General features: G+C 47.6%; 2 protein-coding genes across 3 annotated transcripts in view; one reads left to right on the top strand and one right to left on the bottom strand.

Annotated features, from left to right (window-relative positions):
* Nucleotides 1-680: 680 nt before the first annotated feature.
* LOC148126495 (ubiquitin carboxyl-terminal hydrolase CYLD-like) lies at nucleotides 681-4,293 on the bottom strand. Its single transcript, XM_087931834.1, has 2 exons — nucleotides 4,044-4,293; nucleotides 681-2,799 (listed from the first exon to the last, which is right to left on the bottom strand). The coding sequence occupies exons 1-2, from the start codon at nucleotides 4,174-4,176 to the stop codon at nucleotides 2,615-2,617; spliced, it is 318 nt and encodes a 105-aa protein (XP_087787960.1). The 5' UTR covers nucleotides 4,177-4,293; the 3' UTR covers nucleotides 681-2,614.
* A 3,043-nt stretch (nucleotides 4,294-7,336) lies between these two features.
* The window catches only part of LOC113453071 (ubiquitin carboxyl-terminal hydrolase CYLD-like), a 32,547-nt gene continuing 24,027 nt past the window's right edge, over nucleotides 7,337-15,856 (top strand). Inside the window, exons 1-4 of one of the 2 annotated variants that reach the window (XM_087931832.1) lie at nucleotides 7,337-7,718; nucleotides 9,487-9,975; nucleotides 11,471-11,749; nucleotides 15,203-15,278. In XM_087931832.1, coding sequence (XP_087787958.1) covers nucleotides 9,496-9,975; nucleotides 11,471-11,749; nucleotides 15,203-15,278 — 835 coding nt within the window. In that variant the 5' untranslated portion in view covers nucleotides 7,337-7,718; nucleotides 9,487-9,495. Of the gene's footprint in view, nucleotides 7,719-9,071; nucleotides 9,164-9,486; nucleotides 9,976-11,470; nucleotides 11,750-15,202; nucleotides 15,279-15,856 lie in introns of those variants that run through there. The other variant, XM_087931833.1, reaches the window with a different exon arrangement.

Genomic DNA, 15,856 nt, shown 5'->3' with positions numbered 1-15,856 from the left:
TCTCTTCCCTCGTCAATTCCAGTCAGCAGCCAAACCAAAAAAATAAAATAAAAAAGCCAATACAATCCTTGGTGTATAAAGAGAGGTCTAGAATCAAGAACAAAGGAAGAATTAGCACCACTTTGTAAAGCCTTAGTACGGCCACACCTGGAATAACTGCATCCAGTTTGGGTCACCACATTACAAGAAAGATGTTGAGGCTGGGAAAAATGCAGAGAAGAGCAACTAGGATGATTAAGGAGAGACGAAAACACCAGCGTTGGAAGGTTATATCTGGTCTAGAGAAAAGAAGGACGGGGGGGACGGACACACAGGATAGCACTATTCCAGTATTTGAGGGGCTGCCCCAAAGAGGAGAGAGAGGGTCCACGGATTTCCCAAAAGATAGGACAAGAAACGACGGGTGGAAACCAATCCAGGAGAGGAGCAACCTGGAATTAAGGAGGAATTTCCCGACAGGGAGGACAATTAACCAGTGGAACAGAGGTTGCCTCCAGAAGTGGTGGGTGCTCCGTTGCTGGAGGTTTGTCAGAAGAAACTGGACAATCACTTGTCTGGAGTGGCAGAGGGTTTCCTGCCTGAGCAATGGGTTGGACTAGAAGACCTCCAAGGTCCCTTCCAGGTCTGTTCTGATATTCGGACCTTGGTTTTTTTAGGAGAATAACAGGCAAACACACAAATCAAGTTAAAAATAAGGCTCTATTGGAAGACATGTTTTTTTAGAGAGACGTCACAAATACAAAAAGTTCTTTGTTTTTTTTTTCCTGAGATGAAAGCAAAGAGTTACAGGCTGAAAAGATGGAGATAATACAATTCAGCATATGGGTTTTTCTTTTTCTTTTTTGAAAGGCCAAGAAGCATTGAATATGCCGCTTAAAAAGTCCACGCTGACTTTTTAAGTCTTGTGGACTTCCAGAATTCCCCAGCCAGCCATTCTGGGAGTTTGGAAGTCCACAAGTCTTAAAAAGTTACCAAGGTTCGGCATCCCTGGATCAAACCAACATAACTTACAAAAACTACACATCCACAGTATTTTTAGAAACAATATTCTAAGCAAACAAACCGAGTCTAACTCACAAACAAAATAAAACCAAGATAGTTGCAGTATCAATGCCCCCTCCTTATTGCGGTAATTAGCTTGCCAATGTGCCAAGAGCTTCGATTTTTCCCCCCCAAGTATGACTACCAAGTATTATTTTCACCCCCAAGAGGTACCATGGTTTTGAAAAGTGCCATAATCTGAAGTGCAAGGAATTTCATTGACAAGATACTACATTATGGGATCTCCTCAGAGACGAGAGGAAAGTGCTTTCGGTTAAAGAGCTGAAATTGACGCACACAGCAATGTGGATGAGGCACTTTCCCCCCTGCTAGATTTCTTTCCTAGGATTTACCAGGAGAGAAAATAAGCCGTTGTAGTTTTGGGGGTGAGCAGGGAACCGGTGATCAGTGGGAGGAATGATTGTGCAAACCCCACATAACTGAGCCTTAAAGTGTTTCAGTCAAAGGGTTTTCGTAGCTGGTGTTTCAAGAAGAATCTTTCATAACCTTGGCACTTAAGAGATGGAAATTCAAACTAGAGGAGCTGATAAAAGAGAACAGCCCGCAGGAAAATATATATATATATAGATATATAGGGCTGACATAGGAAAAGTCGCTTGTGTAGAATTTTCATAGGCAAATCCAGGGATGTATTTGTTTGCATCAGAAAACAGAAATTAGCTAAGGAGCCCAGGTGCTTTTCTGAATGTGCTGCTGGGGCAGCGAGATTGAAATCATTCAATTAATAATTTTAAAATTAATTCAATCAAAGGCAAGGCAGCTTGAAGTCCCAAAGTTGCTGCCCTCTTTGGCTTTGGTTGGGAGCTGATTGTACACAGTGTGGCCTCATCAAAAATGGAAAATGGAAAACAATACATGTGAGGTCCGTTTCCCCCCATCGTCGTCCCCTAAGACTGGAGTAAAATATTCTTGGTCCAACCTGAGACACTTAGCAAGAAACTTCAGCCTGGAGCCCCCTAATGTCTTTTCTTTTCTTTTTAAGCGCCCTAATGCCCGGGGAGCATTTAAAAAGGGCCATGTGCAAAGAGAGCCAGAGACTTTTTGGTCACTCGGGACTCCTAGACAAAAGTCACAGCACAGTTCGTGAGCCTTCCTTGTCCGCGAAGCTAAGTCCCCCCCCATCCAGTCTGTTCAGGAAGAGGGATCTCTCCCCGGATTGTGTGGAAGCAGATCGGGCCGGAATATGGGGTGGGATGGGGGGGCTTCCTGCTTCAGGGGTACAGCCCAATCTCTCTCTCCCCCGCCACTCCCCAAATCTGACCGTCAGCTTCTGTGTTCCTAGCTGGGGTCCAGAGGGAGACCAAGGTGCGTCAGTCTGAAGATGACAAGCCAAGTGGGGAGAGAAGAGAGGTGTGTTGTGACATGCTCTTCCGGCCACCCTGTGGGTCAGTGCGGTGTTGGGGGGGCTGGGGGAGACTCGGCCGCAGAGGCTTCTGGCTGGGCAGGGCTGCCTTCCTTTAGTCCCTGAGAAGCAGAGCAGGAAAGAAGAGCTGCGGGAAAGACCCGGAGGTTTGCTCGTTCTGGGGACACGAAGCCGGGCGGGCGGGGGGTGTCATTTATAAAGGGCCATCTTCTTGCTCTGGTACATGTACATGTAGGCGTCGCAAAAGAGGCGCTTGGCTACTCCTTCCATGTCCCGGGGCCGCTCCATGGCCAAGGACGAGACGGGCATCTCCAGGTATTTGGCCACCTCCGGGCACAGCGTCACCGTGGGGATGTTGTAGCCGTTCTCGTCACCTGAGCGGAGGAGAGAGAGAGAGAGAGAGATGGGAGGATCAGGCGTTGAGGCATTTTGGCTTGCCGGGTGGAAGTGGGGGGCACTTTCCAGAGATCACCCCCAATGCCCTCAGGCACCCCAGCATTCGAACTGAACATGGGGGCCCCAATCCGACCCAATGAAGCAGAAACCCTGGCCCAGACAGGTACGAAGAGCAACCAGGAGGATGAGGGGACTGGAGGCTAAAACATACGATGAACGATTGCAGGAACTGGGCCTGGCTGGTCTAGGGAAGGGAAGGACCAGGGGAGACAGGAGAGCAGCCTTCCAATATCCGAGGGGCTGCCCCAGAGAGGAGGAGGAGGGGGTCAAGCTATTCTCCAAAGTATCCAAATGCCAGACAAGGAACAATGGATGGAAACTGATCAAGGAGAGATTCAACCTGGAAATAAGGAGACACTCTCTGACAGGGAGAACAATCAACCAGTGGAACAGAAGTTGCCTTCAGAAGTTGTGGGAACTTCATCACTGGAGGCTCCCGAGAAGAGATTAGATGGTCACCTGTCAGAAATGTTGTAGGGTCTCCTGCTTGGGTGGGGGGTTGGACTAGATGACCTACAAGGTCCCTTCCAACTCAGTTAATCTTTTTATCTGTTTAGTTTAGTGTTGAATGCAGCAGGCTAGAAAGAAGCAGCCGGGGAAATTCTAGCCCTGCCTTAGGCATATAGGCCAGCTGGATGACGGTGGCCCAGTCACTAGGAGACGGTGAGTTCTAGTCCTGCCTTAGGCATGAAAGCCAGCTGGGTGATTTTGGGCCAATTGCAGGGAGACGATGAGTTCTAGCGCTACGTTAAGCATGAAAGCCAGCCAGTGACTTTGAGCCAATTACCAGAAGACGGGGAGTTCTAGTCCTACCTGAGACACGAAAGCTGGCTGGGCGACTTTGAGTGGATCACTGGGAGACGGTGAGTTCTAGTCCTGCCTTAGGCATGAAAGCCAACTAGATCAGACTCTGTTCCGATCACAGGGAGATGCTAAGTTCTAATCCCACCTTACACATGAAAGCTGGTTGGGTGATTCTTTCTCTCAGTCCAACCCACCTCATAGGATTGTTGCTATGGGGAAAATGGGTGGAAGAAAAAGTATTCGACGCGTTTGCTGCTTCGCCTTACTTACAAAGAAAGGCAGAGAATGAATGAATGAATGAACGAACGAATGAATGAATGAATGTATGAATGAACGAACGAACGAACGAACGGCGCACCGTGTCGGTCTGCCATGCTGTCGAAGAACATCCAGTTCTCTTTCTCTGGCCCATATTTCACGAAGGACACGTAGTGGCTGGTCTCAATGCAGAGGACGGCAAAGAGCTCCACTTTCTCCCGTGGCACCTGCATCCTGTCCCGAGCGAATTCCTTGGGGACGCGCAGCTTGGCCGTCTGGTGGCCTCTTCGCTCGTAATGGGAGTGAGCCTGGAAGTGAGTGAGGGGACACTGGTGAGGTTTCTTAGGCAGGAGACCTTGATCCTGGGGACACAGTATTGACACAATCACACACACACACACACAGAGCTTCCCTTGGACAAAACACTCTGGCTGCTTGTGAGACGGAGAATGAAATCAGCAAGACACCTAAAAGAGGAAGGTTTGTGATGGGAGACTCTAAGGCCCATTCAATGGATAAAAGGCCTTCATGCCAATTGTCCTGTCAGGACATTTACCTCAGGGGTCTTCTTGCAAAAGGGTAAGAGGTTGCACAATGGCGGGCGAGGAAGACTCGCTCTCGTTGTTAAAAGAAAGCAATGAGAACCTAGTTAGTTAATTGAGCATTGATTCCCGGTGATGGCTGGGATGAAAGGAAATGAGGCCTTTTACCTTCGACTAATGGAAGAATTGGAGACCTTAGAACAGGGGTCTCCAAACTTGGCCCCTTTAAGACTTAGGGACTTCAACTCCCAGAATTCTCCAGGAGAGAACTGCAGGTAGCTAGTCATTTGCATCCTTTCTGGAGAGTCGTTGAGGCCGCCTGGAGGTTTACCTGTGTTCTCAGGGTCATCTGAGTGGTGCAAGTGGGTGTGACTGCAATGCAGTCCTTTCAGAGGTTCCAAGGCGGCTCCGCACCCATTTGCACCACTCAGGTGATCCCGAGGACAGAGACAAACCTCCAAGTGGCCTCAACGACCCTCTAAAAGGATGCAAATGACCAGCTGTATCTGCAAGGAGTCCAGCTGCCTCTTGGGGAAAAAAAAGAGCTCCTTTGGGACAGCCATGACCTGGAGGACGGAGAATCTCCATAGATATCATTTGATCTGATTACAGGATCCGATGACGCCTAAACTGAAAAAAGACTTGTGACTGAATAAACTGAAGCTGAAATGCGGTTGATTTTTCTTAACAAGACAGCCCCCCCAACACCTGCCTTCAGATCAACCCCAAAATAATTGCAAGAAAGAAAGATAACGATGGCCTTCGCAGTTCAGACGCTTGAATATTACTGAGAATAGGAAGGGAAGCTCTCAAACACGCAGAACATACAAAGAAACCCAAGAATATTTCTATGCTAGGAACGTTTGGGGGGGAAAAGTAATATCCCAAACCAGAGTTCAGTGCTTCTTAGCTGTCTACAGAAAACGTTTAGAAGCTGCCATTGTTTTGACATTGTTCAAAAACGTTGACCGACTACGTCTGCCGTATCCTCCTTTTTAAAAAAAAAAAATATCTGTAAACTACTACAAATGACATTAAGCCTGCAGTCAAATATGCAAAAAGATGTGTGTTTAACTCTACACTATGTAGAGATCGCTGTTCATTTCAAGACTGCAGAATTTGGCAAGGAAGTTTTAAATCAGGATTTCTAGCCTTGGCAACTTTAAGACCGGTGGACTTCAACTCCCAGAATTCCCTAGCAAGCATAACATCACAGCTGGCTGGGGAATTCTGGGAATTGAAGTCCATCGGTCTTTGTTCTGGCCCGTCAGTGGCCAGTGGAGCTGGCAGCAGATTCGGACAGTGAGGAGGTTGGGGAAGACAATGGGCCAGTCCTGGAGTCTGGGGAAGGCTCGGATGAGGGCTCTGCGTCGGAGGCAGAGGTGGGGCCAGGGCCGTCCCACAGTTATCAGCTGCCTTCGGAGTCAGAGATCAGTGGGGAAGAAGAACAGCTGGAGCCTGTTCCCAGGGTGCGCATGCACAGAGCTGCCAGAGGAAGGGAAAAGTTAAGGAACAAGGGTCGACTTGGGAGTAAAGGCTCAGGTGGACGGTGAATGCCGCCCTCCCAGAGGAAATAAAAGAGAAGAGAAAGGGGAATGGTTTTTTTTCAGGAGACAATGAGTTCAATTCATTAGGGTGAAGATCTGTTCCTGACTTCTCGCCAAGTAATTGCTTCTACAGCGGGGCGTTTGGAAGCTATCGGCCTGGCAACTCACCCAGCCTGATAAAGGTCTGTACTTGTGAAATCTCATGAAAGACTGTTGGCCAGGACTTTGCTGGAGAGGAATTCACCCTAAACGAAATAAAAGGGGTTTATCAGGACAAGGAGTCGGCTTCGTGCTGATGGGGAAGCCGGGGGCAGAACAGACTCCAAATTGCCAAGGTTGTACCCTCAATTGTGCCCTTGCCCTAAATTGTTCCACCTTTGACCAAATCAACTCCACCGAGAAATGGTAGACCAGCTAGGCAAGGATTTGTTGGGGATTTGGTACAAATGAACCCGACCTGAATGTCCGAATGGCCTGGATCTTGGACAGCGTTTCTCAACGCAAAAACATGACCTCAATGACCTAGATGACCTCAAAGGTCCCTTTCCAACTCTCTGTTAAACCTTGAGGGATTCGAGCAGGCCTCGAAGGCGATTTTAGCCAAGAGGAGAGCCAGAGGGAAGAGCACCTCCAGGTGAGCAGAACGAGGGTTTCCCCCTACCAGACTCGGGAAAGGGGACCACGAGGAAATCCCAGAGTCGTGGGATTTCGCTGGGAAGGGGGGGAAAGCCCCCCCCCTCCATTCATGGGGATCCCTTTGCCACGCTCGTCCTCCAGAACCCTTGGACTACACTGCCCATCCGCCATCGCCCCTGCGGATCATGGGCTTTGGAATCAGCCCGTCTGGTGCACAGGGCCGCCCCGCCCCGCCCCGCCTTCACTGACGCGACGCGGGGAAAATCCCTGGGTGTAGCCACGTGGAGGTTTCCCCAGCCCCGCCCCCCAGCTGGGATGGAGCTTGCAATTGGCCAGCCTTGGCGTCCATCAAGGAAAGGGGGAGGGAAAAGAGAAACTCTCCTTGCGCCCGTCCATCCCGTCGTTGATTGGGCGAGCGTTGACGTCCATCAAGGAGAGAGGGTGGGAAAGGAGAATTCTCCCTGTGCCCTCTTCTCGCCTTCCCTTCCACCAAGTCGTTGATTGGGCGAGCCTTGGCGTCCGTCAAGGGGAGGGGGTGGGAAAAGAGAACTCTCCCTGCGGCCTCTTCTCCCATCCTCCCTTCCAATTCCGTCGCTGATTGGGCGAGCCCGTTGGCGGGGGGGGCGGGGGCGCCGTCGTTTGTCGTTCCGGTTGCCGATTGGCCGTCCGGCGGGTGACGTCACGCCCGTCGCCTGGCCGACTGAGGGGAGCGCCGTTTCCTCAGAGTTTCCCTCAGAAGCGTCTTCTGCTCTTTCCGACGGGCGGGCGGCCGGACGAACGGTGGCGGGCCCGAGCCGGCCCGTCCCCTCGCTCCGTCCTCGTCCCCATCCCCGAAGGGAGCCTAGAAGCCCCCAGTCCCGCGGACGTGTCGGCCCCGGAGCTGACGTTGCCCCGCTGGCTGGGAGAAGGGCGAGGCCGGGCGACGAAAGGCTGCGAGGAAAGCCGAGGACGGCTGAGGGACCCTCTCCCGCAACGGCGACCTCGACCGGGGTGGTTTTTCACCGTTCCCGCTTCACTTCAGGCAGCCTTTGACTCCCGGCGGCCTCCGAGGTAGATTTACCCCCTCACGACCCGTCGCTAACCGGGCCCTTCGGGGTCTTCCAGCCGTGCGCCGTCGCTGACAGCTGGTTGCCCTTCGGACACGGCCTCTGAGTCGTCTATGGATCGGTTTCTACGGGTAGTCCTCGACTTACGACCGCCACGGAGCCTCGGATGGTGGTGGTCCAAGGAGAAATGGGCTAAGTGAGCCCTGCCCCCCTTTTGTGACTTTTCTTGCCACTGTTGTTAAGCGAATCGCTGCGGTGGTTAAGTTAGGAACGCGGTCGTTAAGCGAGTCTGGCTCTCCCCCCACCGCCCCCCATGGACTTCGCTGGTCCGAAGGTTGCCAAAAACAATGGGTCATGTGAGCCCAGCGACCGTCATAAATATGAATCGGTTGTCAAGTGTCTGAATGTAAGTCCCGTGACTGTGAGGCTGCTGCAACGGTCGTCAGTGGGAGAAAAGGTCATAAGTGTGAAAAACGGTCATAAGTCACTCGCTTCAGATTTTTCTTCCGAATGATTTGTTCCTTAATCCCTGATGAGGATACCTAGCTGGGTAATGAAAGGTCTGAAAGAGAACAATCGAAGTCCCAAAGGGTGAAGATGACAGTTTTCCTGTCTTCCTCCTTGAAAGTTCAGCTTTCACTTTCACATAGTATTGGGAAATACCAAAACTTCGTACAATTGTCGTCTTCTGAAATGCACCTCTCAGTATCTGAATATCCTTTCTTAATTCCCAAAAGTGCTTTTCAAAGGCATTTAGCTTCTTATATAAGAAGAGAGAATATCTCCCTCATCTCTCTCTCTCCCCCTCCCTCTCTGTCTCCCCTCCCTCTCTTGCTCTCCCTCCCTCTCTCTGGCTCTCCCCCTTTCCCTCCCCCCCCCTCTTCCTCCCTCTCTCCCTCTCCCTCCCTCTCCTCCCTCCTTCTCTCTGGCTCTCCCCCTCTCCCTCCCCCTCTCTCCCCCGGTCTCCCCCTCCCTCTCTCTCCCCACCTCCCTCCCTCTCAGTCTCCCCCTCCCTCTCTTCCTCCCTCTCCCTCCCTCCCTCTCTTCCTCTCCCTCCCTCCCTCTCTTCCTCTCCCTCCCTCCTCCTTTCCTCTCCGTCTCCCTCCCTCCCTCTTCTCCCCTCTTCCTCTGCTCCCCCTCTCTCTCACACACACAAAACATAGATGATCACATGACCCCTGTCATATGCTGCACCTGTCATAACACAGTTTTCAAGTACCTGCAATTTAATCACATGATTATGGGGATACTGCAACAGTTTTAATTGTGAAAAATGGTCCTAAGTCACTTTTTCAGGGCTGCTGTAACTTGTGGCCGCTGGATGAGCTGTTGTGTGTCAAGGACTACCTCTATACATAAGTGTTGTTGTCTGCATGTCACCACAGTTGCTTCGATGTTGACATCTCTACTGTACAGAATGCCACTACGCTCCTTCCATTGTTATTCCAGGTATAGCTATATTGCATAGCAATTCTAGTTGACTTGTGCACTTTTGGGGACATCTCAGTGCTATCGAAACAGGCCCTACAATATTATTCTGGCACCATCGTTCTGTGTGAAGGTGCTTCGGATGTCTTTCAAACACTTTGCATTGTCCTCGCCCTCAATAAATAACTGATCCTTGGAGATCAAGGGGGCACGTGCGGGTTTATCTTCTCTAGCAGTTTCAGTGTGTGTGTGTGTGTGTGTGTGTGTGTATTTGGATGAGGCTATTTTTGTATCTGAAAAAAATAAATTGGGTCTGAGACTGATCGTACCTTTGTTTATTTTAGGACAGAAGAATGTATAAGATGGACACCCCAGTCACACACTCTTCATACCAACCTACACAGTTGGACAGAAACATGTATTACATCTTGACTGAAAACTACCATTATGGCAGCAAGCTTTTCCACGCAGGGAGCATGTGTTTTCTGAAAGAGCAGATATACCTGCAGCACATTAGCAGGTCGTCTACTCGCATGTGGCGGTTTATTATGGAACAGGATGGTTCTGTGGCTACTGTGGACGTGGAAAGCCTGCAGCCGGTGAACGAGAAGATGGCCGACTTCCTTCTGGCCATTAGCAACGCGCAGGAACGCTTGAACTGTTTTCTAGACAGGCAGGTTCTCGATGCCGCCATGACGGCTGAACCAGGTCAGCAGGTCTTGGTCGATCTGGAGGATCAGTTTACCCCTGCGACCATCCGCTACATTGGGAAACTCCACCAATGCCCTTTACCATCAGGGGTCTATCCAATTTACTTTGGAGTGGAATTGCAGGTAAGAGGGATGTAATAAAAAGGGCTTCTCTTTGGGGGCCAGACCCTGGGAAAGCACAGGTAGTCCTCAACTTAATTCACTTAGTGACCGTTCAAAGTTACACCAGCACTGAAAAACTTTTAGGATCGTTTTTCATACCTATGACCTTTACACCATACCCACGGTCATGTGATCAAAATTCACCTGCTTGGCAATAGACTCATACTTACAACGGTCGCAGTGTCCCAGGGTCACATTATCCCCTTTTGAAGCAAAGTCAACAGGGAAGCCAGATTCACTTAACAACAGGGTGACTAACTTATCAACTGCAGGGATTCACTTAACAATAGTGGCAAGGTCGTAAAACCTGGCAAAACTGACAACAAATGTCTCACTTAACAGCACAAATGTTTGGCTCATTTGTGGTCGTAAGTCAAGGACTGCCTGTATATTTCCAATATATGCTCACTCTCTTTTCCTTTAACGAGTTCACCTGTACCTGTAGTCAGCTGAAACCTGTTGTATGCAGACCTGTCTGCTCAAGCAGGTTATATGGTGAGTTGTCACCTTCAGCATGAATGGAACACTTTTCCGTTTGGGAAGGATGGAAATTTAAAATACAAGTAGTTCTCAACTTACAACCATTTGTTTAGTGACCATTCAAAGTTATGGCAATAAAGGAGAATCTTTGTAGCCCAGGGTTGAAATGTGGGGTCCTTGGTGCCCTCTGAGCTTGGAGGTTTTCATCCCGACATTTCATTATCTAAACTAAGTAATGTAACCAAAGCTACGTGGCACTGAACAAAGTGACTGACGACCAGTTTTCACACTTACCCCACGGTCACGTGATCAAAACCCAGGCATTCGGCAAGTGGCATGTATTTATGCCAGTTGTACTGTCACAAGGTCAAGTGGTCATTGGTAACTTGACCGGCCAGCTTCCCACTAGCAGAGTCATATTCGCTTAACCAGTGCAGTGATTCACTTAAGAACTGGTTAAAAAAAAAAAAGAACTTTATAAAATGGGGCAAAATTTATTTAACAGCTGCCTTGCTTAGCAATAGAAAGTTTAGACTCAAATCTGAATTAGTGCAACGCACCCTGAAAAATTCAATCTGCCCCAAAACTAAGATTATCTCCTTGGGGAAAGAGTTTTGACTTGCTTCAACCCTAACCAGATATCTGTGGATGTGCTGAGGAATTCTGGGAGTTGAATTCCACCTGTTGTATACATGATGGCTGGGGAATTCTGGGAGTTGAAGTTGCCAGGGTTGAGAAATAATGAATTAGTGCAATGCACCCAGAAAGATTCAACCTCTGCCCCAAATCTAAGAGTTATCTCCTCGGGGAAAGAGTTTTGACTTGCTTTAACCCTAACCAGATATCCTGTGGATAGTCTGGGGAATTCTGGGAGTTGAAGTCCACAAATCTGAACACTGCCAAGGTTGGGCACCCCTAGCATAAGGCTGTGCTGTGGAGTCCCCTCAGTCATGACCTCTGTCTGCTACTTCTCTAGGGTGACGGTGAAGGCAGAGGCAGCTGTGCCGGCACCTGCCGTGGGGTAGAATACTTCAAGTGTAAGCCCAAGTGCGGCCTTTTCCTGCCATTCAACAAGCTGCAGTTTCTACCAGCCTCAGAGACCGACCAAGTGGAGGAGAAAAGGCAGAAGACTGACGGAATCATGCCAGTGAAAATGGGCGACACTGTTGGCTTTTATTTAGAGGATGCCTTCACACGAGGGATAGTCCTGGAAGTGTATCAGGCGGGGAATCAGTGGATGGTGAAAGTATGTCCGGTAAGGAGGCCTCGAAGGGAAAACTAACTCCTGCAATGTATTTGTTGGTTTGATTAGCTAGTCTCTTGTCTCAAAGGTGCTTTTAAAAAGACAATCGAGCTTTTTTTTTCTTTTTGAAAACGTTTTGCTTCTCATCCAAGCATCTTCAGTTCAGTTCTTCAGTTCTTGGATGAGAAGCAAAACATTTTCAAACCCCACATTCACCAGCACTGATGTTACCTATCTGGGTAATGAAACGTCTGCAAATAAACAACCACACTTAATTTTAATGGAAGAACACAGTCCAGTTGCCTTTTGAAAATAATTTTTGGGACAGCCATGACCTAGAAGATTTGAGAATCTCTATAAACCTGACACTTATTTCTACCCTGCCTTTGTTATTTTCATGTATAATTTAAGGTGATGAACGTACCTAATCCTCCTCCCTCCTTCTCTTTTCCCCACAACAACAATCCTGTGAGGTGCCTTGGGCAGAGAGAAGGCCCAAAGGATGATCCTTCCGTGTTAAAGGCTGGGACAGCATCTTAGCTGGTCCTGTGGCAGCTTTTAACTGGGGAAGTAGAATGACATTCTAAGTGGGCAACTTGACTGAGCTCATCTTTGCTTCACCCATCAAATCCTTGATGCTTGAATATTGTTGGGCATCAGGCTAAGCAGGTTTGAAGCTCAGGAAAGCTGTTTCATCAGCCTTAGAACATAAAGCATAGAATAATTGTCAGGTGCAAGGAACTGGGAGGTAGAGCTAGGTCCAAAATGAATAGAAGTTTATTTCATGCTACCTCTAAACAAGAATCCGGACTACTAACAGCCAAGGCAAATAGGCGGTAAATAAGAGTCAATAGAATTCAAGGAAGGCTGGACAGATCTCTTGTGGGCATGAAGGGACTCTAAACTGATGGTGCATTTGATCCCTCCCTCCCTTGGGATGGACCTGGTTATCTCCTACAATAATAGGATTGGAAGGGGCCTTGGAGGTCTTCTAGACCAGCTCTCTGATTAAGCAAGAGATACCATATCAGAAAAATGGCTGTCCAGTCTCTTCCTGAAAACCAAGTGATGGGGCACCCACAATTTCTTAAAGGCAAGCCGTTCCACTAATTGATTATTCTCACTATCAGGACAGTTCTCCTCCGTTCTAGGTAGGTTCTCTCTTTAATTATCTTCCACCCTTTACCTCCGGCCCTCAAATGCTTTGGAGAATGAAGTGATTCCCTCTTCTCTGTGACAGCTCCTCAAGTACTGGAAGGCTGCTATCATATCATCCTTTGGGATAGGTTACAGCGGTATAAAACAGCCTTTTCTGTATTGGCTGGGTTGCTGGGAATTGGGGGAGCTGTAGTCCTAACACAACTAGGGGGAGTTGTCCTAATTGTTTGTCACTGACTGAGCGGCCATACAAATCCTCTAAACAAACACACACACACACACACACACACATCGAGCTGGCTGCATTGTAAGAGCTGGTGGTCCATATGACTCTTTCTGTTCATGCATTTTGTGACTCGCTTGGATAACCAGATACCCCTGGGAACAGTTACAAACAATAACGGCCTTTTTATTTTGAGAGAGAAAAATATGAGCTGGTTTTTTCTTTTTCTTTTCCAGAAAACCTCCATTCCCTTAAACCGGTTTGTTTCTTTGCTTCTTAGGTGGGAAAGGAAATAAAAGTTTTGTAAAAGCTTATAATACTTGCTTTGAGAAAGGTAGAAGAAAATTGGAAACTAATTAGCTTGCGGGAGTCCAATGTCCCTGCAGGGGACATATGGGGACATACGCTACCGGGGCCAAACATGGATGTTTACAATAAAACATAAACAAAAGTTAAGTCACCATGGACCTTTGAGGAAAGTAGCTGGAGTGACCAGAAAAGACAATATCAGGAATAAAATCATAAGAGAAAGAATAGGCATAGAACCCATCTTAAGCCACATACAAAAATAGCCAAGCGGTTTGCTCACCTGGAGAGAAAGGTCTTGGGATTCCATACCGTACAAGGCATATAAAAAAAGAGGAGAAGGTCAAAGAACACGAGGCAGACCCAGGCATGCCTTATTTAAGAGCAGAAAGAAACAAAACAGAACAGTCATTGCTGAATTATAGGAGGAGAGCATTTATTAAGTGAACTCAAGAGCATATTAGAAAACCTCCGTCTTCCCCAAGTGAGATTGAGATTACTCAATTTGTAAAACAGCACAGACAATTCTTTCTGTATTGAGGCAACCTTCTTACTTTTTATAAGGATATGGTCATTAGGATACGGTAGATAGAGATGAAGTGACCCAGGATTGCCAAATTTCATGAGATTCTCACCATCTGATGCCTGAGAACACTGGCAAAGAAACATCGGTATTTCTTAGGAATTGCTAATTTAGTGAGGTTTGGACTAATTTGAGGGCTCCACAAGTGTGTTGCCAATTGACATTCTGCAGGGTTCTCCAAAATATTATTTGTTTATTTATCAATTGATTGATTTACTTATCTGTCCATCTGTCCACCTCTCTCTTCCTCCCTCCCTCCCCCCTTCCCTCCCTTCTCCCTCTCTCCCTATTCCTCTCTCTCTGTCTCCTTCACCTTCTCTCTCTCTCTCCAATCTGGTTTATCTGTCTCACTTTCCAAGTGACTCCAGGTGGTTTACAGACAAATTAGTTATGCCACCAATCTTTTCATAAGATTAGGTTCTCAGCAGCTGTTGTCAGCACCCTCCTGAACTGAATGTGGCACTTAATATTTCCCCTGGATTTTTTGTGATGGACAGCACTTTCTTTGTAGAGCAACAAGGATGATCTCTGAACATGTACTTGTGTTTTTCTGAAAGAAAACCTTTTTCCTCCAAGTAATATTATTTTAAAATTAGAGAGTTATTTTAGACTACCTACGAATAAAATACAGAGGCAGGGTGTTAGGGCAAAGAAGATTTCATTTCTCATAAATACAGGGCGATCTTATTTTACTACTACATACTACTACTTGACTATATGATGGATTGTACAGAAAAATGCCTTCCTAAAAGCTGTCTATGGAGATTCTCCGTCATCCAGATCATGGTTGTCCCCAAGGTGCCCTTTTTTTTTCAAGAGGCAGCTGGACTTTCTGGTTTTTCCTTTGAAGACATTTCGCTTCTCATCCAAGAAGCTTCTTAGCTGAAACAGCTTCTTGCGTGAGAAACAAAATGTCTTCAAAGAAAAACCAGAAAGTCCAGCTGCCTCTTGAAAAAAAAAAAGGCACCTTGGGGACTTCCTGAAGGCTGACATTTTAAAACAATCCTCTAGACTTGGGCAAAGATTGGGCTGAAATTTCAATCATATTTTGCCCTTGACTCGATTGATTTGGAATCCAGTTGCGTAAGGAAAATGACACAGCACATTTTTTTTTTCTCATGTAAATTCATCAACTTGAATTTCATCCCTCAGGTCTTAAAATCCAGTGAAGTTTTCCTTCTCTCCTTTGTTTCAGGAGGAAGAGGGCTCGGCAGACGTTTTCCGGGAGATCCCTCTGGATTCGGTGGTGAAGGGGGAGCTGCTCTGCTCAGGTAAATGGCTTTTTGGACAGTTTTTATTGCCCTGAGTTTGGAGGCTGGCTGAAAAACAAGTACACAGGTAATCCTCAAGTTACAGCCGTTCGTTTAGTGATTGTTCGAAGTTACAACAGCACCGAAAACAGTGATTTAGGACCGTCTTTCACACTTATGACCTTCATCGTTTCCCTACGATCAAAAATTCAGATGCTCGGCAACTGACTTGTACTTATGACCGTTGCTGTGTCCCAGGGACACAGGAATCCCCCTTTTTTGACCTTCTGACCAACAAAGCCAGTGGGGAAGCCCGATTCACTTAACAACCATGTGACTATCTTATCAACGGCGGTCATTCACTTAACGACCGGGGCAAGGAAGGTCATAAGATGAGCCAAAATTCACTTAGCAAATGCCTCACTTAAAACAACCAGAAATTTGGGGCTCAGATTATGGTTGTAAGTCAAGGACTACCTGTAGTCAAATATAACGGAGCAGGGTGTCACACCTGCTCCTCTCTGGGCTTTTAGAAAACATCGTCACATCAGAATTAAAAAAGTTGAGCAGAAATAAATAGACCGGCCTTGTTTTTCTGT

The sequence above is a fragment of the Pseudonaja textilis genome, chromosome 3, assembly GCF_049901715.1.
Source record: "Pseudonaja textilis isolate UNSWEBS1 chromosome 3, rPseTex1.2, whole genome shotgun sequence".
Classification (NCBI taxonomy): domain Eukaryota; kingdom Metazoa; phylum Chordata; class Lepidosauria; order Squamata; family Elapidae; genus Pseudonaja; species Pseudonaja textilis.
This window is presented reverse-complemented; position numbering and strand designations above follow the sequence as displayed.